Genomic DNA, 26,087 nt, shown 5'->3' on the forward strand with positions numbered 1-26,087 from the left:
GCGCTCCGGATTCAGCCCTCCTTCCGGAGGTGAACGTTGGCGCTGGGCCAGGAGGTGCAGGTGTTTGGGGTGAAGACGGGAGCCACGATGAGGGTGACACAGGGCCGGGCCGGGTGTGGGCTCCTGGTGGGGCGTCCTGGCCGGGGTATCAGGCCGAGGCCTCACTTCAGGGGGTTTGTGCGGCTCAGGAGAGAGGCCGGGCCCAGAGCAGGGGTTCAGGGGGCCTGCGTGGAGACAGGGAGGCCTCGAGGACGCCGAGGTCACGCACAAAGCCTGGCGACAACCTTCCCCAAACAGTCTTTCCCGCTGTTTCCTCGTCCATGCGGCCACCTGGCTCCCCGCTTTGAGTCTAAACTTCCACTTTCTCCTATAATATCCTCCCCCCTGCCGGCTGCCGAGGGCTGGAGACCCGCAGGTGACCAGTGAGGTTGGATATGGTCTTGGCAGGATTTATCTGATTAGAACCAAGAGGTGTTGTTTCATATCTGCCGGCTGTGTGAGCACCTCACACTCACTCGGGCATGTGACGGGCGTGTGTGTGCACGCGTGTCTTCCTGTCCCTCCTGCGCATTTAACCACGAGGCCACTTGCAGACTAATGTTGGGAGAACCGCACGTTCTCTAGAGTCTATCGGTCACTCCCACATAGGAGGACCCATCCAGAGTCACAGAAAATACTATTTTCTAGGTGCTGCAGCCCACGCACTAGAGGTCCAGCCCTCCCTGCCCCCTGTGGGGTGGCCCCAGCTGGCCGGGAGGGCAGTTGCCAGAGGGCCAGCCCTGAGCAGGAGGAGGAGGCACCAGGGCTCATCTTTCCTGGAGACCAGGCTCTGCATCCCAGAAGCCCAAGGTCTACCTAGTTCCCTTGCTTCTCACCGGGATCTGAGGCCGTCCCCGCGCCCCGGGAGGCACCCAGGCTGATGATCCACACATCTGTGCTCCCACAGAGCAGTTTAATAAGGCATCTCTGTGTCCTGACACCAGCCAGAGCGCCTCAGGGTGCCTGACGTGTGAGCTTCTGGGCAGCTGGAGTTATTTTTGGTACCGCGAGAAACCAGCTCCTGCGGCCTGAGTCACCGATCAGCTCGCGGATGTGGATCCCGCGGGGTGCCCGGGGCCTGCGTCCTTGTAGACGCTGTCGCTCCCTCCCACCCCCACCCACGGTTGGAAGCTATTCCGAACCAGCCGTGGAAAGGTTTAGAACGGGTTCGAGTTCGGTAACAGTGAAGAGTCTCGCTCACAAAGGTCTGGGAAGCTGTGGTCTCATCCCCCCCGCCCCCACCAAGGACAGGGATGTGGATGAGACCCTGGACCCCAGGACCCTACAGACATGTCCTCCGACGCCTCGAGGGATAGCTCAGATTTTATTTTAAATTCAATTTGACATCGTTTGCAATTTACAGGGAAGTTACAAGGCCAAGAATCCCACTCAGATTCGAGTAAATGCGGGTCTTTTACTCGGTCTGTCCTACCACGTTCTCTTGCATCGCGTGCCCAGAGCAGCGGGACCGAGGCAGCCTTGCCGTCCATCCGCACGGCGGAGGACACCCGGCTCCGCGTCCCCTTGTCCCCTGTCCCGTCTCTGTCGCCTCCCGTGACTTCCAGCAGCTGTCGAGCATCTGCCTGTGTTCACGGTGTTGACGTTTCTGAGATCACAGGCCAGCGACTTCGCGGAACACCCCTTCCCCCACGTCTCGTGTTTCCCTCAGGGTTGTGTGCCCAGGCGGTCGCTGGGATCCGCGTCCGGAAGCAGGTGTGGCTTTGATCCCCTGGTCAAGGCGGAATGGGCCGGACTTTCCCCAGCGTAGTAAAGTTTCTGCATAATTCGGACGCGTCTTGTGGGGAGATGCTTTGCGATTATAAATAAATCCCAGATCTCATGACAGCTGTCTGGTACTGCTGTTCCAGACCTGTTGCTCCTCTGACATTTACGTGTTGGTTTTCCACCGAGAGGGTGCATTTCTAGCATATCCACCTGCTTATATGTTCTCTGTTTTAAAAACAAGCTGTCGGCGCAAAGCGAGTCCTGCGCCCCGGAGACCCCGAGGCGCTCCTGCAGCGTCTGTCCGGAGTCTGGTGAGCCGGGGTCCGTCTGCACGAGCTGAACTGCACCAGGACTCAGGGTCCTGGGGTTCGTGCTGGGCCCCCGACAGGACGGGCAGCAGGCAAGGGCTGAAGGGAGGTGTCCTGCGAGCAGTCTCTGCACAGCGGGGGAGTGTCCCGGCCCGGAGTAGGACCTGCTGTCCACACGCGCCCCAGGCTGTGGAGCCGCAGGGCCTCAGCAGTGCTGGGAGGTGGGGACACCAGCCACCCTCACACGGGAGCAGGACGAGGCCTCGAGAGGCCCATGGGCACCGTGGGGGCTCCCACAGGCACCGCCGGGGCCACGTTGCAGGAGTCTAGTATCTTCCATGGGGACGTCTGCATAAAAGCCACTGGACTGGACAGCTCCTAGTGCTGGAGCCGGGGGCCCCGGGACACACGGTCCCGTCCACACCACACTGAACCAGCCCACTGGCAGGGCCCGTTTTGCTTGGGAGCAGGTGTCTGCCCAGGGGCAAACGGCAGGATACACTCCTCTCCAGGGTCACAGAGACCCAGAAAGAGCTCACTCTGAACCGGGCACTTGCATGAACCAGAGGACACAGGGACGATTTGCCCAAGGGCGGGGATGGAGGCCATTTCACCCCCTGAGTCCCCGTCACGGCCCAGGAAGCAGTCAACCCCATTTTGCTTTACCTGAGGCCCAGAACGTTATCATCTCTGGCACCTGAGGAAGTTCTTTTTTAATTTTTTTAATGTTTATTATTTTTGAGAGAGACTGAGTGTGCATAGGGAAGAGGCAGAGAGAGAGGGAGACGCAGAATCCGAAGCGGGTTCCAGGCCCCGAGCTGTCAGCACAGAGCCCGACGCGGGGCTCGAACCCACGAACCGTGAGATCGTGACCTGAGCCGAAGTCGGACGCTCCACCGGCTGAGCCCCCCCAAGCGCGAGGAAGTTATTCTAAAGAGAATTTACACCGGTGTTAACGCATCACCGGCTCAAAGCTATGGCGGGCTCCCAGAGGACTTCCCGCCATGCCTGGGTGTCAGGTCACATCAAGGCCTGCCCGTCCTTCTGCGGGAAGAGATGGTCCGGGAGCCGGGATTTGAAGCGCTGGCTGCTTTACTTGTCACCGGGGACTTGTCGGCACGGTGTTTTCTGCAACACAGTCTCGATGGCAGGCTTTCGAAAACATGCCCGGACTTACAACACAGGCCAGAGTGCTCTCAAATGCGGCTTCTCTGGTGATTTTGTGGAAGCTGTGAGACAGCAAAGCACAGTCCTGGGGCAGGCCCAGGTGACGCCCCCGGGCCCCCAGACACCTGCCCGTGGCCCCTGTTTTCAGTCGGCCGGTCTGCAGACCCTGGAACCCCCCGAGCCCCGCGCAGGGGTCACTGCGCCTGGGGCGGGGGCTCACGTGCGCCCACGGAATAGCTGTTGGCGGCTGGACCTGGCTGTCAGGGACCTGCCCGCAGAGCCGTGACGGTTCAATTTCAGTAAATATGTACTGGCCGTCGCACCAGAACAGACGCTCGGGGACAAGAGCTCGGGAAAAGCCAACAGTCCTCCGCTTAGCTGGGATTGGAACAGTATTCGCTGGGGAGAAACGGCGACACGGGGGCGCTGTGTTTGGTCCTCAGTCCTGCCACCTCTGGGTTTGGGGGCCCAGGGCACACTGCTTGGCGCTCAGAGCCCCTCGGACGCTCAGTGTCTTCATCTCAGACGGAGAACAGCGTCCGGCCACGTCCTTTTTCCCGTGCGGACTAGCGGGGGACCGGACACAAAGCACCTAGCGCGTCTCTGTGCCACCTCATGGCCCCGTGGGCAGCAGCTGGGCGCTCTAACCACGTGGCCTCCCTCCGAGCCCGGAGCCCGCGGTCATCGTGCCCCATTTACAGATGTGGAGGCCCAAGGCCAGGGAGGCGAGGATCTGCTGGTGGCTGGCGGGCAGCGGGCCGACCCCGATGCAGGACAGGTCTGACGCTGTCCTCACCTACACACGGCCGGCCCCGTGGCTCCTGATCGCAGATGCAGAAGAAATATTCCGGCACCTTCCTCGCAAGCCCACCGCTAACACCAGGGGGCTTACTGTGTACAGTCCCTTAAGTCCCACGGTGAGTCTGTCTGTCATCTCTACCCCTCTGCTCCCAAGCAGATTCCCTCACGTCCATCCCGCTACAAGCACTTGTGTAGAACCGTCCCTGCCCGAGAGACTGGAGTGCGGTAGAGAGACTAGAGTGCCTGCTCGGCCGGGGCAGCGGTGGGATGGCTTTTTGTCTGGCTGCAGAGGCACTGGCTTGATTTCAGGCTTTGGGCAGCAGCCCAGCCCAGCCCCCTCGGGCCCTTTCCTGCTGTGACCCGGGAACTGGGGGTGCTTCCTGCCTTCCTCACTCCTCCAAAGGCCCCAGACTCATGCTGGGGTGCAGCGGAAGTCACATGGGCAGGGTGCTGCCCGCTTGTTCTCAGGCCCCCCGGAATGTGAGAGTGCGTGCACGGGGGTGCACTTGCTGGGTCCCCAGCTGTCCCGTCCAGTGAAGGGGACCACTAACTGGTAACGCTCTGCGGAGCTCCGTCAGCTGGGGGGACGGCTCCCTCCCAGGGCCCAGGCTCGGCCATCAGCTGGGGGACTGCCACTAATGTCGGTTATGTTAAATACACACATCGTATTCCTTCTCTTAGAGCAAGGTTAGTTTTCAAACACTAAGCACAAATAATTATTCCAGAAGCACTTTGCAAAACAGCCTTGTAGGAGGACTATACAATTCCAGTCTATTATAGAAGCTTTTACAAAAGGCAGGAAATGTGGGGGTGGAGGGAGCAGGTGCTGTGCTCTCGCCTTCACAAACACCTGTGCCCTGCAGGGTGGGGTGGGGGCGGCTGCTGGACCCGTCCCTGAGCCACGTGACAGGCTTTCCAAGCACGGCCCTTCAGCTCCGAAATGCCCTTGGACTCAAGCAGCTGTGACCGCAGAGGTAAGCACGTGAGTCCTGTTTTCCTGGTTCTGAGACCCGGCGCATGTGCTGGGAGCGGGCTGGTGAGTCACGTCTTAGCACGTCCACTTGCGGAACCTTTTGCCGATGCGGCCTGTGACCTTGGCAGGGGTCTCAGTGACAGAACAACAGCAGTGTAGGCTGGACAGGGCACATCCGGGGTGAGGAGGGTCCCCAAAGCAGCTTTGGAGGACGCATCTTGAAATCTGAACCCTCTGCCAAGTGGAGACTGTTTCTGGAGTTTCGAGCACTGTCGTGACGTCCTTTCCAGCGGAGGAAACTGAGCTCACGGTGGCTTCGTTCCTTGTGGACGGTTGGTGAGCCGGTGAGCGGCAAAGCCTGCATTTGAACCCGGCCCGGACTGACCCTGCACCCACACTCACCCCGTGGCTGCGCCCCGCACCCCCAGCCGTCGGCCCCTCGACGGGGGGACGAGCTGTGTCCCCACTTGTACTTTATGTAAACGGAGTCATGCAGCGAGCGCGTTCGGTGCCTGGCGTCTTCCTTCCACCGCTAAGTTTGTGAGCTTCACCGCGAGGCTGGGGATGGTCGTGACCCACCGGCCACTGGCTACTTGCCCCCCGGAATCCCACTGTGTGAATGCACCTCGATTTATCTACCCCTCCCACCACTGTCCCACCACTGACCGACACTCGGATGTTTCTGGTTCTTTACCAAAAGCATTATTATGAGTATTTGAACTTCGAAGGTTGTAGATAAAATGGTCTCCGTGGACAATCACGCCCTCTGTGAATAATGAGCGTGGAGGATGTTCCCCCCCTTCCCAAACCCTCTGCCTTTTACTTCTTTTCTTCCCCCCCCCCCCCGACTTTGAAAGGCTTCAGGGTTAAAAATGTTTCCTGTAGGTGTTTGGTAGACCCACCCTTCTCCCCAATCATATTAAGGAAATCCCTTTCCATTCGGAGCTAGTTAAATTTTTTACAAGATCATAAATAGGTATTTTGAATTTCATCAAATGTGTTTTCTCCATCTATTGGAATAACCATATTGTTTTATTCTTTTAATATGCTAATGTGGTGAGAGATAATTACAGATTTTCTGAAGTGAAGCATTATATTCCTGGAGTAAACCCAATGTAGTCAAGACCTGTTATCTTTCTTTACAAGCACAGAATTCATTTTGCTATTTATGGAGGATTATGGCCAGTATGCTCATGAATGAGGCTTTCCTGTGATATTTCTTCACTAAAATTTTAGTACTAAAGGCAGAGTGGACTCACAGAATCAGTTGGCAAGTCTTATCTTTCTTTTTCTTCTCAAATGACTTGCATAAGAGTAGAGTGACACCTTCCATGAACGTTTGGTAGAACTTCTCTAAAATCATCTGTGCCTGGTGATTCTTGGTAGGAAAATCAAACAATTGGTTCACTCATTTTCATGGTTTTGAGCTGTTTGGACTTTCTATTTCTTCTTGAGGTTTTTTAAACAATTTTTTAATGTTTGTTTTTGAGAGAGAGAGAGAGAGAGAGAGAGAGAGAGACAGAGTGCAACTGGGGGAGGGAGCAGAGAGAGAGGGAGACACAGAATCCGAAGCAGGCTCCAGGCTCCGAGCTGTCAGCACGGAGCCTGATGCAGGCTCGAACTTGTGGACTGTGAGATCATGATCTGAGCCGAAGTTGGACGCTCAACTGACTGAGCCCCCCGGTGTCCTAAAGATTTTATTTATTTAAAGTAATCTCTACAGCCATCGTGGGGCTCAAACTCATGACCCTGAGATCAAGAGTCACACGTTCTTTGGACTGAGCCACCAAGGCACCCCTTGAGTTTGATTTTTTAATGATTATTTATTTTTAAGAGAGAGAGAGCTGGGAAGCGACAGAGAGAGAGAAAGAGAGAGAATCCCAAGCAGGCTCCGTGCTGTCACTGTGGAACCGGATGCCTGGCTCGAACTCACCAACCTCGAGATCACTACCTGAGCGGAAATCAAGAGTCCGACGCTTACCCGACTAGCCCCCCAGGTGCCCCTGGAGTTGGTTATTTCTAAAGGAATGTGCTCATTTTGTCTAAGCTCCTTCATCTTTCTGCGTTCGTTGGTGGACGGTTTCTTTACACTTTGGCTGTTAGTCTCTGCTACATTCCCGTAACACCCTTTTTGCTACTGTGCATCTCCTTCTTTCTTGAACAATTCTGCCAGATGCCGCCGTAGCTTCGCGGTTTCCAAGACCTTATTTGGCACTGATTTGGGGGGCAGCAGGGTGCGCCTCTGAGAACTGCAGACATGACGGAGGGGACGCACCTGGCAGGTGACACGGCTCTGCCACCCCAGCCCCAGGAAGGAAGGTTTCCTCCTGCCCCAGCAACAGCCCAGCCAATGAGAAGGCACTATACTTCCAGCTCCCAGTTTCCTCCAATGGACTTTTAGTTTACAACAGCCTCCTCTTTCCTCCTTTTTGTTCTGGGGTTTGGCGGTAGGTTGCTTGCCCGGGATTGCGTTTCTCTGCTTTTCCCTAATAAACCCATTTTTGCTGCTAAAATAACTGGAAGTTTTTATTTTTAAGGTTAATGATGCCACAAGCCATTAGCCTTGGTGTATGGTATTTTCATGATTGTCTAATTCTAAAATTTTAAAAATTTCTCATAATGCTTTTTTTTAAACTCAAAAAACATTTAAAAGTGAGATTTTTGGGGTTCCTGAGTGACTCAGTAAATTAAGCAGCTGACTCTTGATCTCGGCTCTGGTCGTGATCTCATGGTCATGAGATCGAGCCCCATATCTGGGCTCCGTGCTGGGTGTGGAACCTGTTTAGCATTCTTTCTCTCCCTCTGTGTCTCTCCTCTCCCCTCCACCAAAATAGATAAATAAACATTAAAAAATAAAAGTGAGCTTTAAAAATTCTAAGCATATAGTTTTGAGTTGTTATTTAATTGTGCTGTGGTTAGAAAACTTAGTCCATATGATAACAGATATTTGAAAAATGTTGACCCTTCCGTAATAGGCATTTCTATGGTCAATTAAAATAATTTTTTTAACATTTATTTATTTTTGACAGAGAGAGAGAGAGTGAATGGGGAAGAGGCAGAGAGAGAGGGACACACAGAATCCAAAGTGGGCTCCCGGCTCCGAGCTGTCAGCAACAGAGCCCGATGCGGGGCTCAAACCCACGAACTGTGAGATCATGACCTGAGCTGACACCAGATGTTCAACCGACTGAACCACCCAGGTGCCGCTCCATGGTCAACTTTTGTAAATATCCGGTGCTGCGTGGAATCTATATATTTCCAATAAACTGAACTTGCTAATCACTTTTTAAAAATTCTACTAGTTTTTTGTCCCATCAAATAAAAGAGGTACCGTGAACGTCTCCCACTCTGATGATTTTAATTTCTCTGTGCGTTCTATCGACTTTGCCTTACACACGTATACAGATTCTGTCTTCCAGATGAACTGAACACTTTGTTATGTAGAGACTCAGTCTGTATAATGCTTTTATCTATTAAAATCTCCCTTTTCGGGGCATCTGGGTGGCTCAGCTGGTTGAGCGTCTGACTCTTGATTTCAGCTCAGGTCACGATCCCAGGGTTGTGAGATCGAGCTCTGCATTGGGTTCTATGCTGACAGCGTGGAGCCTGCTTGGGATTCTCTCTCTCTACCTCTGCCCCTTCCCCACTCACTTGCTGCGCGTGCTGGGTTACACTCTCTCTCAAAATAATAAATAAACACTGAAAATAATCTCCCTTTTCTAACAGCAGAAAGCTTTCTTCCGTCAACATTTCTCCATGTACCTTTCGCTTCCAACATTTCCCTGTTCTTATTATGTTTGAATGTATCCTTTGGGAATAGCACAAAGCTGAATTGTTAAAGCTAGCGTGATAATGTCGATCTAGTGTGCGGCGAGTTTAGTCCTTTTCGTTCATTGTGACGGCTAACGTGTGTGTACCTCTTCCTAGTGTGGTTGCTTTTTGGTTTCTATATCATTTTCTTCTGCTTCTTGACTACTGAAACTTCACGTGTTTGTGTTCTTGCTCCATTGTTCCCTCCTAATTGTTTAGACGTTGTTCTGTACTCTATTTACATTCTTTCGCGGTCACCCTTGACATTTCACCCTGGGGAACTGCCGAACTCTGCCATCGGTACCTCCGCCCTCCCGCCAAACCACACAACGACTTCCTTCCTCAGCCTTCACACAGCTGTCCCGCAGGATTTTGGCGTCTTCCTTTTAAGTACTTTTATTGCCGTAAGTTAGTCACGGGGATTCGATGTTAAGATTATTTGTTACAGACAGTGTAATGTTTGCCCATTCCTTCCCTTTTGTATCTCAGGTCTTTCTCCCGGGACCCCTTTCCTTCTTCTTAGAGTGTGTCTTTTAAAACTTCCATCAGCTTAGGTCTGTTGGTGGCGAAATCTGTTTGTTTCTCTGAAAATGCCTTGTTTCAGTTTCGAGAGTGAAGACACGCGTGCTGGGTGGACAATTCTAGGGTGACTGGTATTTTCTCTTGTCATCCAGAAGGTAGTATTCTACTGTCTCTTGGCTTTGGTTTTTGCTGCTGAGAACATTGCCATCAGTCTGCTATTCTCTTGAAGGCGATGCATCGTTTTTTAATGCTTTTAAGGTCTCTGGTTTGTTTTTGGTGTTTTGCGTATTATTTTCAACGTGTCTAGGTTTGGATTTACTTTTCCTCTGTCTTGTTTGGTAACTGCCATGATTACTGTGTCATTGCACTCATGTTTTTCATAAGCCCTAGAAAAAAATACCTTTAAAATTGGCCTCAGGGCACCTGCGGGGTTCAGTCGGTTAAGCGTCCTACCCTTGACTTTGGCTCAGGTCATGATCTCACGGTTTGTGAGTTTGAGCTCCACGTTGGGTTCTGCGCTGACAGTGTGGAACCTGCTTGGGAGTCTCTCTCTCTCCCTTTCTCTCTGCCCCTCCCTCATGCTCTCTCTCTCTTTCTCTCTCAAAGAAATAAACTTTAAAAAAAAAGCTAAATTTGGCCTCTGTCCCATCATCGCTCTTCCTCCTTCCCAGACTATGGTTTGATATTAGAACTTCTCACTCTCTCTCTCTTGTCTCCTAACCTCTCTTTTGCACTTTATGTCTTTTTCTTGGTACTGCTTTCTGGGAAATCTCTACAGATCTCTTCAATTTCACTAATCCTCTCTTCATTTGTGTCTGATGTGCTATGTACCCCACCCTCTGAGTTTTTTTAATAGCAAAAACTTTATTTTCCATTTCTAAAACTTCTATGTCATTTTCTTTTTCGAATATTCCTAGTCATATTTCCTATTCCTTTTCGCTTGTTCACTTCACAGTTCTGTTGTTTTCCTTAAATCTTTCCCGTGTGGCTATTCTCTATTCTGATTCTGAGAATTCCAATATTTCCAATCGGTATGGGTTAATATGCCTTATTCCTGCTGATTTTCACTCACTGTGATTTGTGAGCTTGTGCTGGGCTCATCCTGATCCGTAGAAATCCCCGGAGCTTGAAGGGAGCACACTCCAGAGGGGGTCGTGTTTGCTTCTCCGGGAGCTAGGGATGCGGGTGACCTGGGCCAGTGTCACTCCCTTCCTGTCCCTGGTCTAAACCAGAAGGTCAGAATCAGCTTCTCTTTCTGACATGCTGTTATTTGGAATAATTTCAGAGCAGTGGCTCAGGTCTCTGACTGTGTTTGGTGTATGAATGTGTCTGGGTCTCCAGGCAGGTTTCCCTCACTTCTGCAAGCCCAGCAAAGAATTGTATGATGTGAAGGATATCGCTGTTCTGAAGCGGGAGGGCCCTCAACGTTGCTAGTCTCCCACGGTGTGGGGAGTAGAAGTTGGGCCTGTGTTTGCATCAATAAATGGGAGGGGTATGAGAATTCAGGGAAATATGGGAGTATTTCATTGAACTAAAGTGACCCTAACTGGGACGCCCGGGGGACTCAGTCGGCTGAGCATCTGACTTCGGCTCAGGTTATGATCTCGCGGTTCGTGGGTTCGAGCCCCGTCAGGCTCTGTGCTGACGGCTCGGAGCCTGGAGCCTACTTCGGATTCTGTGTCTCCCTGTCTCTGCCCCTCCTCTGCTTGTGCTCTCTCTCTCAAAAATAAATAAACATTTAAAAAAATTAAAAAAAAAATAAAGTGAGCCTAACAAATGCTAGTTATTGCTTGTGGCTCCTACTGTCCCGATCTCATCTTGTCATTGCCGTCCGGCTGCCTCGTGGGGGTGAGGCTGGCTTCCTGAGTGCCAAGAGCTCAGCGTCCTTTCTTCTCATTAGCATCTCGAGAACGGGCAAGGGTCCCACTCCTCCCCATCTTGTAACGGCTTCGGGGGACTCAACTCGCAGGATGGACCAAGCAGAATGCTTCGTGTTGGAATGCCGTGTGGACACAGAGACAGGTCTATGGGATGCCGCGTGGACAGAGACAGGTCCATGGGATGCCGTGTGGACAGAGGCAGGTCCATGGGAAGGGCTGGGACTCAGGTCGGCTCAGTCCAACTCTTCCCTGGAACTTTTCATGTTGGAGGCAGAGACCTCTCACTTCTTGGACTGCAGAGAGGAAACACATAAGCCTGAGGTTTCTGATGGCTACATCCCATGCCATGTGGATCTGTGGTCAACGCAGGGCTCTTAGCTGAGCCTCAAGAAGATGTTTACAAAATGGTTATAAAGGAGTGGGGAGTCGCTGGCAAAGCACAGATTGAGACAGGGACCTGGACCGTCTGTCCCTTTGCCACCTTCAAGGCGGTGAAAGGGCCATGGTTTTGAGCCATCACCACCGTCCACGCAGCACAAGTGATAACCGGGCCCACAAGCAAGTTAGATGCAGATTCTCCTGGAGGGTCCCTGCTCCCTGTTGGGAATCAGCTCACCTCAGCTTAACCTCAACCTGTGGGCTTGACAGTGAATCTGACCTCCTAGTTCCTTTGAGTTGGAACATCTGCAACATCAAAGTGAAACAATGGCTCCCTTTGAAGCACAGAAAAATTAACTGGAAATAGAACTATTCTGGTTTCAATGGGTCTGGTTGTAACGAGATGTGGAATTGGAAAATACCCAGGGCTTTCTGATTTCTGAAGAAGGCAGAATCAATTGGCAATTGTTTGGTGTCTCAAAAAAGCATTTCTTAAAAGGCCATTGTTGACTCTTGATTAGCCAGGGCACACAGAAAGGAGAGGAATATGGCCCCAGATCATTTCGGCGACCTTCCGAGCCCCAGAAGGGTGCATGCTGAGAATATTCCTTTAAGTCAGCATTTCCAGACTACCCCCCGCCTCCCTGCAGAATCACCACAGGATCAGGATGGAGGGAGAACATTAATAAAAGCTGGTCCAATGTGGAATTAATTCAATTACACAGTCAGCGGAGAAACACTCAGATCCCCCAGAGCCGAAGGCAATTGCTTTAAAACTCCTGATGTCTTTCAGTTCAAATGCGACTAATATCACTGCCAGTCTTTAAATTCTACAATAAGAGACACGGGCACGCCAAGACTTGACAGGAGGTGGTTTGCTTTGCCATCCGTTCCTCCAAAATTCATTTTTTTTAAATGAGGATTTGTCCAGCATCCGACTCAAAATATTACATAATAAAAGCGAACACGGCTTTCGTACTGCGTGTTCGCCATTGTTCTAAACTCCTTGCGCGCGTGAAGCTACTGAATTGTCACAACCCTGTGATTATATAGTCTAGCACCTTCGCACAGATAGAGAAACCCATGCGTGGATGGGTTTTGGGCGTCACTCATCGGTTGAGTGATGCAGCATAGACTTGCGTGTGTGCGGTCTGCCTTCAGAGCCGGTGCCCTCGCCACTACCACGGAGAGCCACGTGATGCTGGAAAGAGCCCGCGAGCCAGAGACAAGTGGGTTCAGATCCAGTACTAGCATTCACGGCGGGAACATCTCAGAGACCCCGCTTGCCCTCGCCGAGCCTGGTCCTCATCGGTGAAATGGCATAGTGCTTGTGCCACAGAGGTTATAAAATTAAGATAATTGATAATAATTATAGCATAATGATACTAATAAAGAAGATAATAGTGTGCCCCAGGGGCCCGGCTCCAAGTAAATACTTCATAAGGTTTGGCTGCTAGAGGGTAAGATGTTTTAATCCCACAATTTTGATCTGAGAGGTACAGATCTCCCTTGACTCACGATGGGGTTGCGTCCCAATAACCTCGCCACCAGTTGAAAATATCCCGAGTCAGAAATGCATGTAATTACACTTCACCTACTGAACATCAGAGCCTCGCACCTTCAACACGCCCGTGACACCTACTTCAGCCAACACTTGGGCAAGCACCTCACACGAAGTCTATCTGAGAAGAAATGTCGGCTGTCCGGGGTCATTTCTTGGACATGCCGTACTGAACGCGAAGCTAGACAGGTGGTCAGTGAATTGACCCTGTCATCTCATGGCTGACGGGGAGCACGCGGAAACCGTCTGTACTTAAGCACAGCGTGTGATTCAGGATGCCAACGCCAGTAGGTTCTCCTCGACAGCATTTTCCAGCCCAAACTCCTTGAAGCCAACTCACTTCTGTGATCAGTTTCTAAATGGTGTGGTCAAGTCAATGCTTCCGCATTTTCCTGTTTTGTTTTCAACTTACAAACGTTCTTTGCATTGAGATTAACCATTTATTTGTCGGCGTTTGTGACGACGTCAAACGTGACCGATGACCGCCTCTGCTCTCGTGGGCTTTCCCTCGTGGGAATTATTTCTACCAGGTTCGGTCTCCACCAGCCGAATTCTACAGATCCGGGCATTGTAAAGAAAACCTGGTTCTAGCCTGTAACTTTGATTGGTAACAACTTGTTACTGTTGGCACTTTTAGCCACGGTTGAACTTACTTCGTGTTAATAGATGTCTACTGTTGTTCTGGGGCCGATTTTTGAAGTTCTCAATTGTCACCAACAAAAATGCTGCTTTTTTCCAGCAACGAACAATGTCCGTTTTATTTTGTTTTGAGAAGCCTTTTGAGATAATTGCAAAGTCACGTTCAGTTTTAAGAACAAAATACAGACAGACCCTGTGTCCCTTTGCTGGTGTTTCCTGATCACATCTTGTAAACTATGGTATAGTACACCCCCCTCCCCTCCCCACCCCAGGACACTGACACTGACACAGTCCAGACACAGGGAGGGGCCCTCCTGCTGCCTTTCATGGCCACGCCCACTCTGCTCCCCCTGGACCCTGGGCAGTCCTGTTCCGCACCCCACATCTGCAGTCTGTCCTTTCCGTGACGTTGGGTAGATGCAGTCACGCACTGTGTAACCTTTTGGGATTGGCTTTTCTCACTTGGCAGAATTCTCTGGAGAGTCATCCAAGCTGTCGTGTGTTTCAATAGTTGTTCCTCGGTGTAGACGTCCCATGGTTTTTTAACCCTTCAGCCACGGAAGGACATCCGGCCTGTCTCTGTCCCTCTCTCTCTGCTTGTGGATACCCACTCACTCCAGAACCATTACGTTCAATTGCCGTCTTCCTCCACTGAATCGCTTTTGCGTCTGTGTCAAAAATCTGGGGCACCTGGGGGGCTCAGTCAGTTGAGTGACCGACTTTTGATCTCAGCTCAGGTCGTGATCTCACGGTTCATGAGTTCGAGCCCTGTGTTGGGCTCTGAGCTGACAGCACGGAGCCTGCTTGGGATTCTGTCTCCCTGTCTCTCTGCCCCTCCTCTGTTCGCTCTCTCCCTCACACTCAAAATAAATAAACTTTAAAAAATTAATATAATTAGACATATTTATGTGGGCCTGTTTTCGGTGTCTCTATTCTGTTCCACTGAGGCAGTCTTGAGGCAATCTTGATTACTGCTGCTACGTCGTAAGTCCTAAAGCTGGGGGGGACAGATTCCCCTCGCCTGATTTCCCTGAAGTTGTTTATGCTTCCCTGATCTTTCCGTATACATTTTATGGTATTTTTTTAAATTTTTGTTTTCAACGTTTATTTATTTTTGAGGAGAGAGAACGTGAGCGGGGGAGGGGCAGAGAGAGAGGGGGAGACACAGAATCGGAAGCAGGTGGATGAATCTGCGAATTTGGAGGACTTGGACCATTTGGTGAAGTGCCCGAAATCCTGGGTGTAAAGAGATTGACAACATTCTCTGTTCCTGTCCCCACGTCGCTAGGGTCTCTGGTGATACCGCGGTTTCGTTCGTGATGCCGCACTCTTGAGTCTTCCCTTTGTCCATTTTCTCAAACTTGACAGAGAACGCAGTCTTTGTTTCATTGTTTCTCCCTACTTTTTTGTGTTTTCAGTTCAACTGATGTCTGCTCTTGCCTTCGTTATTTTGCTCCTGCTCTGGGTGTATGTTGCTTTCTTCTAGGTTCTTGAGGCGCTAGCTTGGATTACAGAGTTGAGATGTTCTCTTTTCTAAAGTACGAACTTGGCGCTGGGCACTCTGCCGTCTCGGCACCGCGTTAGCCGTGGCCACGAGTTTGACACGAAAGTTCAGCATATGTTTCAAAACTTCCTTCTAGACTTTGACTCATGGCTTATTCAGAAGTGTCCCAGTTGGTTTCCAAGTGCTGGAGAATTCCCTGTGGTTACTGTTGCTGATTTTCTAGCGCGATTCCGTGGTGGTCAGAGAACACATGTTGTATGGTTTTCATTATTTAAATTTCTTGGCTTGATTTTACGGCCCAGGGTGGGTCCTGTCCTGGTGTCTGTTCTACAGGTGCTGGGAAAGAACTCGATTCTGCTGCTGCTGGGTCAACAGCCTTGTTCCATAAATGCTGAATCGATCCTGTGGGATGATGGTGGTGTTGAATCCTTGTGCCTTTGCTGATTTTGTGTTCAGTATTTCCGTCACCTGTTGAGAGAAGGGTATTCTAGAACTACATTCTAGTTGATTCTACTGATTTGTCTGGTTCCACTGGTTTCTGTTTGGTATATTTCGTAGCTCCATTGTTTGATCACACATACTTAGGGTTGCTGTGTCTTCCTGGGGGATATTCCTGTTGTATTTTATTTGAAGTACACTGTACCTTATATTAAATATAGCCACTATTTCGCAAATATTTTCTTCTAGCCTGTGACTTGTTTTCTCATTCTTTCGATCGGGAATTTTCTTCTTGAGTTCTAGAAATTTGACTATGACATGTCTTGATGAATTTCTGTGGGTTTAGCCTTTCTTGGGGGTTCACTCAACATCTCGAGTATGTAAGGTTAGTTCTTTTACCAAGTTTGTAAAATTTTTCAGCCATTGTTTCCTTGAGAACCTGTTCAGCTCTGTCTGCTTTGTCCTCTTCCTGGCGTGAATGCTGGGTCTTTTGTCCCACGTGTCTGGGAGGCTCTGTTCCTTTTTTTTTTTTTTCCTCAGAAAATTTTCCGTGTCTCAGTTTGGGTAACTTTTACTGTTCTGTCTTACACTTCAGCAAAGCTCTGCTCTGTCCCCTCCATTCTGCTGCGGAGCCCATCACCGAGCTTTTTGTTTTTGTTATTGTGTTTTCCAGTTGTGAACTTCCCATTTGGTGATTCTTTTTTTTTTTTTTTAAGATTTTTTTTATGTTTCTTTATTTTTGAGAGGCAGAGAGAGACAGAGCATGAGCGGGGGAGGGGCAGAGAGAGGGGGAGACCCAGAATCCGAAGCAGGCTCCAGGCTCCGAGCCGTCAGCACGGAGCCCGACCCGGGGCTCGAACCCACGAACCGCGAGATCATGCCCTGAGCCGAAGTCGGACGCTCAACCGACTGAGCCACCCAGTCATTGGGTGATTCTTAATGTTTTATTTCTTGGCACAGATTTTCAATTCTTTCCCACTTATTTCAAGTGCGTTCATAATTGCTTGTGGAAGCACATTTATTGTGTCTGCGTTGGAATCTTCAGCTCCTTCTCCCATTTATCATCTGTGTTGTCTTTTTCATTCAGTCTGAGATATTCTCGGTTCTTGGTGGGACGAGTGATTTTCAGTGGAAGCCTGGTCATTTTGAATTCCTAAGACTGGATTTTATTGAAACCTCCTGTTTTTCTGCCTTCCTCTCTCACTGCTCCAGAAGGAGGGAGGTTGAGGCCTCGTTCCTGCCGGGTGGAGGCGGGAGTGCCCCCTCCCTGGAGGCCACACGGATACTCCCTGGCTGCTGGATGGTGACAAAACTCCTCACTGTCCCCGAGGCTTTGTCTTTCACCACCCGGCAGGAAGAGGAAGGGGCATTCGGTTACTGCACGGTGGTCGTGGTGATGGTGGTGATGGGGGCCTCTGGGCACTATGCCAAACAGCTTACGATGACTCGTTAGTCACGCCTCACAAGTGTATGAGTGATAACCCTGTTTTTCGGAGGGGCAGAGAGAGGCTCGGGAAGGCAACTTGCTCAAAGCCGTCAGGCGCTAGGTTCGTGGGAGGTCTGAACACCTCACACACCATTCCAGAATGCTGGCGGTGCACGTGGCATTTGGCTGGAGAGGCGGATTCGTCAGAGGGACCAGACAAAGTCGGAGATTGAGGCAAGACGTAGCAGTCCTTCCGTCTTTCAGCAAAGGGGTGAGCACCTGAGTGGCCCTCGTCGGGGGAACCCAAGGCAGGTGAGGACACGAGACGGGGGCAGGGTCGAGTTCCTGCTACGTAAGGTGACAGTGTGACCCTCCCAACAAAATCCCTTCCTGGGTTACCTTTTGTGTCATTTCCAAAATACTAACGAGACAACCGGGTTTACTGTCTTTCTTTTCTAAAGACAAATGTTACATTGGGGGCTTTTAAAGAAAAACCTTTAGAACTTTTTGATAGAAGGCTTGGGATGTGATGGGTTGAATTCTACTCAGCTTGTGGCTCCTTCATTTAACAATGTCATGTTCCCGAATCACGCTTGGTCATTCATTCAGAGTCATTCAGGTCAACGAGACACAGTGTGTACAGACAGACGGCGTCACCCAGGAGAGACAGGGGGCAGAGAGAGGGGAAAGAAAGATTCCAATCGAATTTTGTTCCAAAACGCTGGATGGGACTGGCCAGAGAGGGGGAGTGTGCAAAGAATCAGACCCGAAGATGCTTGGATAGCATGGCTGTGGCAAAGCAGTCAGGCAGCGGTCCTGAGGGACTTATAGACACATCCTGTCAACACAGAGGGAAAGCAGAAGGGTTCACAATCCGGTGGGGAGCTATAGAGAGCCGTTTGCCCAAAACATGCCACAGAACACGAGTTCCACGGAGTGATCTAAGGGAAAAAGGGTCCCATGGTTCGTGTGGAAGGCCTGGTTAGAGAACTGGAGTTCTTTGCTGCAGGCCTTGTCAGAGCCTTTAAAACGTTCAGGTGCGTTATAAACACCCCAGAGGGGAGGTAGTATGCAGGGTTCCGGAAACCACTGGTTTACAGAAATCCCCCCACTGAGCCATTCACAGACTTTTTTCCTTTCTCGGAGATTTCTTGTGACCACTGTAACCTCACACTTTACCTTACACGGATTATTTCGTCATCCCTCCAAACATCTCTTTGCGGTTGGGGTTGTAATTTGCAAGTTCCGGGACAGGAAAAGCCTTACGACCCAGAACTGAACCCCCGGCTGTGGATTTTTCTCTACTTTCTCAACAATGTGCCTGATGCGCGCTTTGAAGACGACTGGAGCGCTCAATGACTCTTTTCCATTTAACCCTGAATTTACCAAAGCAAGCAATTTTCTGAGCCCCCCGCCTTCCACCCAACCCTCCCAACTAACCCCAGTGAATCACAGAACTCGTTCACGAGAGGACACGGCAGTATTTTATATACTTTCTCGAATCAACGCTCAGTTCTAATCAGAGTGCCACGCACCACAGCACCCCCCCCCCCCGGACCTCCCCCCTCCCGCGCGCCCGCCCTCAGCAGCCCTGCGGCCCCGCCTCCTCCCGCGCCCGCCGGTCCAGGAGGCTGCCGGCCAGCGCGCGCGCCTGGTCCCCCCGGGAGGCCCTGGAGAGCTTCTCGAATTCCTCCAACGTGGCGTCCTGCTCCCGGGAGATGTGCTCCCTCCTCTGCTGCTTCCTCCGGATGGCCTCCTTGATGCCCTCGATGTGGCACTTGCCCTCCTTCTCGGCTTTCAGCTTCAGAATGTGCTGGTTCTCCCCCCGCAGGACGCCGAGCTCGTCCCCGCCGCCCCCGGCCCGCCGCGCCCTGCGGTCGGCCAGCTCGGTCAGCAGCCCCTTGTGCGCCGGCACCTGCTCCCCGGCCTCCGCGCGCCGCCGCCGCACCTGCTGCAGAGGCTCCCGGGGCCGCTGCGCCCCGGGCCCCAGCTCCCTCCCCAGGCCCGGCTGCGCCCTCGGGCACCGCTGGGCGCCCTGCTCCTGGGACAGCTTCCTCAGCAGCTCTTCGGCCTTGGCCTGGCAGTCCAGGAGCACCTTCCGGGCCTGGTAGTTGACCAGGGAGCTGAGGTTGGTCTCCCGGACCGGCTCCTGGGTGTCCGTGGGGTGCAGGCCCTGCCGGGGACCCGCCCGCTCGGGCCTCTCGGGCTCCGGCGCGCGCAGCTCACGGCTCTGCCGGGGGGTCGCCGGCGCGAGCTTCGGGGCGCGCTCCGGGTCGTCGTCCGGCCTCGCGGGGCCGTGGCGCCGTCGGACGCGCCGCTCCTGCTGCCGCCACTGCTCGCGGCTCTCGTGCAGAAGCCGCTCGCGCTCCCGCTCCAGGGTCCGCTGCACCTTCTGGTCCGAGAGCCTCAGCTCCTCCCAGGCGTCGGCCGCCTGCTGCTGCAGCTCCCGCATCCTCTGGGCCTTCCGGAGCCGGGTCAGGACCAGGGCCACGATCTTCTGGCCCCTGGAGGTCGTGAGCGCCTCCTCCAGCTCGGTCCTGAGGAGCTGGGCGCGCGGGCTCGGCCGCTCCTCGCGCGACGCTGACGCTTGGGACCGCTGGCGGGCCGCGGACTCCCCGGGGTCACTGCCATCCAGCAGGTGGGCGCACGCGCAAGCCGCCGGCGCCCCGCACTCCTGGGACCGCCCCGAAGACCTCTGGGACAGAGCCGAGGACAGGGACCGGCGACCCGCTCCTCCGCACGGCGGCACTGCCCACTGGTCTCCGTTCTGCGCCCTGTGCGCCCCGAAGGTCCCGCCCGGGGGTCTGGACGCTCCCTCGGGGCAAGGTGGGGGCGAGCCTCCCCGGGCTGGAGGGCAGTGCCAGGGCCCTGGGGGCTGCCGTCGCCAGGCCGGGCTTTGCGCGCCGGCCCCCGGCTCGCCCCAGGCGTCCTCCAGGCGCCGTCCGTGGGGCCGGGGCCTCCTGGCGCCGTCCGGGGGCCCAGTGGCCACGTCGGTCAGGCTGCGGCTCTCTCGGGGCGAGTCCGGGCACCTGCGCCTTCGAGGCCGCGCGGTGGGTGCACAGCGCGCATGTGGCGAGGGTGTCCCGGCCTCGCTCCCCGAGCCCGGGGTGGTGGCCCCCGAGCCCGGGTCCAGGAGGGAGCTCGGGCAAAAGCGGCCTAAGCCCTCCATACTCGCGCCCGTGACCGGCGCTGCGGGGGGCCCCTGGGGGTGGGGCCTGCCCCGGCTCCGCGCCTGTGACGCCCGGGCTACTTCACAATGCTCCCCGGCCGGGCCTTCGGACAGCCCCACCGCCTGGGGCCGCAGGTATCAGGGGGCCCAGAAGCTGAGGGTGCACGGGGAGCCCCGGGGGTCTCAGGCGAGGACTGAACTCGCGTGTGTACACCTTCACGTGGCGGGATTTTAACGGAACCGGGAGAGGGCGTCACCCCAGCATGGAACGCGGAGGGCTGGCGGGGTTGCCCGTGTGCGCTCACGCCCCCCCCCCCCCCACGCTTTGCCGGTTAAGTTAGCAAACCCGAGTCTGTTTTGTTTACTTTTTTTTTTCCACTTTAGAACAGAAAAAGACTAGTCTATTTTTTCCCTAGTACAGCAATTACTGCTTTTGTCAAAACGTGAATGTTGTGCGCACACTTCTGAAACAGCATCAGGTCGTTTCTTCCTTGTGGAGGCAGCTGGGGCTGCGGGGGAGTCACTGGATCTGGTCCTGCAGAGCTGAGTCTGAATCCTCCCCTCCCCCACCCTACCGTGTGGTCTCCGGAAGTTCTGGAAACGTGGAGGAGGGGTCTGACGTCATCTGGGCGGCAGGACCCCTGAGGGTCAAGGGCTTAGCGTGTGATAAATGTTATCTTGACGTCCTGCTGGGCCTCGGTTAAAAGTTGTAAGACTTCACCTGTGGGTTTACGGAAAGTTTCAGCAGATTCCTAGCCTAAGAAGAGAATGGAATAACGGAATTAGTACCATTCTGAAGCAGGCCCCGTCATGTTTGTCCTGTGCTCTGCATCTTCCCCTCCTTTCTCCGGGTGCGGTGAGGACACAGCTCTGGGCAATATTCTCAAATACGGTCTCTCCTTAAAGAAGAGAGATGAGGATTCCCGCCCCACCCCCCACCCCAGCTGCTGCACCCACATCTCTGAATGTCACAGGCAGGGCCAGTAACGCTGGTAACACTTCCCTGAGACGAGGCTGCAGCCGGGCCCTGAGAACTCATTTCCCCACAGGTCACGTGGTCAATGGCAGGGTGTTCAGATCCACTTTTTTCCCATGGTGCCATGCTGCCCCCAGGAAATGCATTTTCAGTTGAGGCCTGTGCTGTGGACCGCCTGTCCCCCACCAACACCCACTGTGTTGGTATTTGGAGGTGGGCCTTGGGAGGGAATTAGGGGTAGAGGAGGTCACGGGGGCCCCATGATGGCATCGGTGTCCCCGTAGGCAGAGGAAGAGACAGCAGTTTCCTCTGTGCCCTATGAGGACGCAGCAGAAGGCGGCCGTCTGTAAGGCGGGAGGCGGGTCCTCACCACAACTGAACTGGCTGGCGCCTTGATCTTGGCTTCCCGGCCTCCACACCTGTGACTGGAATATTCCTCAGGCTTCCTGGCCCGTGGTGTTTGGGTGTAGCAGCCTGAGCTGCCCAAGATGAGATGCTTTTAAGAAAATGAGGACTGCGCGTCCGCCAGAGGGTCATGGTGGCCATGTCCTTGAGGCCGTGTGGTGGCAGTCTTGACCAGAGTGATCTGCCCTCCCCGGGGCCGTCCTGCCGGGCTGGGGGCTCACGTGCTGTCATTTTAGCACATCTGCAGCTGAGGATAAGATTTTTATTGGTGCTACTGATACCGTCATTAGAGATCACATTGTGACTAATTTTTACTAAGAGGTGACTTGGTGACTTCTTAAAAAATTAAGTTAGATTTGAAATGGAATAATTTAAGTTAGGAAGTATTTAGGCACGGACTGAGCGGTGCTGATACCCGAGTGTCCCACGTCTCTGTTAACTTCTTTGTCACACATCCTGCGCGCCTGAACATGGCTCGGGCCGGTGCCAGGCCGCTTCCGGTCACGGCAGAGCGGTGTCGTGGGGCAGGACACAGCCACCCAAGGGCCAGGAGACCTGCCACCAGCCAGCGCTGCAGCCCGTGGAGTCCCCTCAAGTGGTCATGTCCCCCCCGCCCTGACTTTTCCGTTTCTTCAGCCCTGCAGGAGATAATCTGTGGATTTCTTTCGGCCCCAGATGTAACCGGAAAGAGGGAGTTCAAGCTTGGACACACTGCAGCCTTCATTCTGTAGAGCAAACTCGAGTTAACCCATGAAAGGCGCCTACCGTAGTGCCCGGCCTGTGTTTGCAGCCTTGTAAGCATCAGCCACTAGACTCATCATGACCATCAGGCCAAGAGCAGTGGAAGCAGAGCTGCGTGGGGCTGGATTGAAAGACCGGGTTTGGAACAGAGCCACACAAAGAACCCAGGGACTCAAACTCCCACCCGGGGCTCTTGCCTCCCCGAGGGCTCCCAGAATTCCTTGTGGAGTTGAGAATAGTTCATTCACCTCCGCCGATGACTGAATGCGGGACACGGTCCCCAGTTTACCGTGACACAAATATCCACGGACGGTCTAGGCCAGGACGAGGAAGGCCATCTGGGTTGTTGTAAGGAGGGCTTCGTGCAGGGGTGACGTCGGCACTACCCCCACGTGGGGGGCAACCAGGATCCCTGCGGACTGGGATGGGTGTGGTGGGAGTTCCCACCGGGCAGAAGCCACGTGGCCGGGGGGGAGCCGCAGAGACACCGGCACACAGGGGTCGTGTGCATATATGTTGTGCGGTGGGGGGGGCCTGATGGGTGGGTCCCCCAGCGGTGCAGGCTGGGCCCGGGTTCCAGAGGCCTCCCACCAGGCCCCAGGCCCTGGCAGAGGTGGGGCTGGAGGGCTTCGGGCAGCTCTGAGGTCCCTGCCCCTCTGTCCCCAGTACGGCTCATGCTTAACCTGTTTTATATCCTGGGGCTCTTGGTAACACCTCGCCGAAGAGAATTGGGGTTCTGCTTGTTAAAAAGGGTTGAAATCCACCGTGTAGGCAATAGTGAGTCCATTCACGTCTTGAAACAGAAAGAGGGGATCTGATGGGTCTGCATTTTAAAGCTCACCCTTGCAGACGGGCCATAGGGGGCTGGCTGGTCAGGAATCCAGGCGAGCCTTGGCGGTGGCCAGGGCACGGGAGGGGCAGGTCAGAGGTCGAGACCGGGACCCGAGGGTGGGTCCCCCCTGCAGAAGCCTGGGCGGGTGTGGACGGAGGTGACCTTGGGAACAGCAGTCGTGGAAATGAGTCGCGGATCTGTGATAGCATGGCGGCCCCACAGCGTGGAACAGCCAGCCGAGTGCCCGGAAGAGACTGCACGGAGCCGGGCAGAGAGTCCTTCCCTCCGAGGGCTCCGGACCGGCGGAGGGCGGGTCCCCCTGAGCCTGGGCAGAGGCCGGCTCCTCCACGCGGATGGAAGGGACGTTTGGCAAGTGCTGAGTGGCCAGGCAATCATTCCCTGGATAAACTGCAAACCATCGGCCTCCTTCTCAGTTGGCAGAAAAATCCTCAAAGCATTTCCCTGGAGGCCCCAGGATTTGGGCCTTCTGCCAAAGACCTGGGCCTCCTTTGTTTCGTTTGTCGGAATCTTGGCAACTATGGCAGACTGACCCCCTCGTTCAAATCCGTCTGTGAGACGGGGTGTGCCCTGTGCCCTTGGCAGAAGGTTCTGGAGACTTCTTGCTGCTTGTCCGGAGCTGGGTCATGGGTGGCTCGTCTGCTAAGTGTAGAACACGCGTGGTTGCAAAAACACGCGTGGGAGAGTGTAATATCTCAACACTTGTATCTTGGTATTTCGAACACAATGGACTAAAGGAAATATCAAAATTAATTTCACACGTGGCTTGTGATCACACGGGATCTCCTAGTAAATTTAAAGTTACATGTATATGTAATGTCAATTGTGGCAGATTTCTGTGGATTACTTTGAAATCAGCTTTTCTAAGGAGGTGACAATTGGGGCGAAAGTTTCTTCTCCGTGGCCGGATGACAGGGTCAAGTATTAATTTTCAAAATCCAGCTGTGGAGTCCAATCTCACAGGAACTCGGTCCTTCCTGTCCACCCCAATTTTCCTCACCTCACCCAGGAAAACAGACGCCCCAAAGTAGTAGGGTCAGCAGATACAGCAGGGGCCACTCTGGACGTGCGTGTGGGAGACACAGACGCAGGAAAAACGCCAGGCCCACAGAGCGGTAGAGAAAGAAAAAGCCTTGCGTGAACTCCCAGGGCAGTAACGGAAAACTTACGCTAATGCAGAACCAGGGATGAAAATTGTAGCCTGTAAACTTCTTCAGAAAAAGAAAAAAGTGGGCTAAGAGCCTGGAACTATGACAGTTATGTTTCCGTGGAAACCATCATTTACCCACGATGCACACTTTCCACACGTGTGCTGCCGTGTGTAAGGGCATCATCACTCCGCGTGCTGCGGGCGCAGACCCTTTCCCGGCAGCGGCGAGGGGCGCAGCCCGGCCTCTCCTGGGGCACAGAGAGGGTGTCCCCGGCCCGGCCGCCAGCCCAGCCTCTGCGTGGCGGCCCCACGGCCTCGGCCGGAGAAAGTCACGTGTGGACGAGGGGGAGGAGAGGGTTCTAGAGAGTCACGTTTTTCGGCGTGTTGGGATCTGATGAACCTGAGTGCAATCAGAGGCAGATGGCAATCAGCCAGTTCTCGTGAGGAAGGAGGGGTCACGTGTACTTTCAGGGCAGACGGTGACCCCACGGTGGGTCAGGGGGACCCACCAACAGTGACAGACGCACACGATGGCACAATTCCGTTATTTATTTTGAAACCTTATGACAAGGAGTTCGTAATGCTAGACACAGGAAGAGGCTTTTGCAGTAGAAACTGGGGGAGGGGGGAGGCTGCACGTCATGACTTACCCGACTTGGGGTCACTTCTTCATCCTCAACGTAACAGACATTCCGCCGAACGTTTTCTGGAAAGAACGTGCTTTGTCAAAACTTAAAAGCGTGGGTTTTTAAAAGTCTGCCCTTCCCCCTGGCTTGTTAAAACGGAGCCTGGGGTTTTTAACTTCAAAGGAAATGTGTTCTTCAGAAGCTCTGCGAGAGGGAGGGCAGCTGGGCAGCGGGGTCTGGGCGTCCAGTGGGCACCTCTCATGATCTCTTGTGGCCCCGTCAGGGCGCTCCTTGCTGGCTCGGGTCCACCGCAGGGCTACACGCGTGGCCCCGTGAGTATTTGATCAACAAAGTCCTCTGCCAGGAAGCTCCTAGAGAGAACGGACCGTCCCCAGAGTATCTCCAGCATCTGCTTTGGCCGCGCGCGTTGTGCTTCCGTGAAAAGACACACTCCTTCGTTCATCGAGCACTTTTTAACCTTTTTAATGTTTTATTATTTATTTTAGAGAGAGAGACAGAGTGCGAGCACCAGCAGGGGAGAGGAAAAGAGAGAGAGGGAGGCACAGAATCTGAAGCAGGCTCCGTGCTGTCAGCCCAGAGCCCGACGCGGGGCTCGAACCCCTGAACCGCGAGATCGTGACCTGAGCTGAAGTCGGACGTGTGACCGACTGAGCCCATCGGGCACCCCGAGCCACAGAGCATTATTAACCCTGTCCTTGGCATACGGTGGATGTAGAGATTAAGACCCGGTCCCTGCTCTTTGTCAACTTAGACATACCTGGTGGACAGTGGCAGTCGCCAGAAGAGAGATCCTAAAATCCCAGGGGACTTTCAGGTGAAGGAAACCCTTCTGGGCCGGAGGGCTGGGTGGGGGGGATGACCGACCGTAAGCCCCGGAGGACGGCATCGCGGTCCCGTTCCTTGCCGCACGTCCAGTGCCTACCGCGGCGTCTCGCACGTAGTGGGACTGAGTACGTGTCTGCCGAGGAGAGACTGTGG

General features: G+C 53.7%; 1 protein-coding gene across 1 annotated transcript; it reads right to left on the reverse strand.

Moving 5' to 3' along the window:
* Positions 1 to 18,753: 18,753 nt before the first annotated feature.
* On the reverse strand, positions 18,754 to 20,360 carry CCDC185 (coiled-coil domain containing 185). Its single transcript, XM_019436139.2, has one exon. It carries the CDS (start codon positions 20,338 to 20,340, stop codon positions 18,754 to 18,756), a length of 1,587 nt encoding a protein of 528 aa, XP_019291684.2. The 5' UTR covers positions 20,341 to 20,360.
* Positions 20,361 to 26,087: the final 5,727 nt, after the last annotated feature.

Source organism: Panthera pardus, unplaced genomic scaffold (assembly GCF_024362965.1).
Source record: "Panthera pardus isolate Hobbes unplaced genomic scaffold, ASM2436296v1 HiC_scaffold_21, whole genome shotgun sequence".
Lineage (NCBI taxonomy): Eukaryota > Metazoa > Chordata > Mammalia > Carnivora > Felidae > Panthera > Panthera pardus.

Excerpts from the sequence above, each read along its gene's own strand:
- CCDC185 (XM_019436139.2), bottom strand. The coding sequence starts at position 20,340 with ATGGAGGGCTTAGGCCGCTTTTGCCCGAGCTCCCTCCTGGACCCGGGC.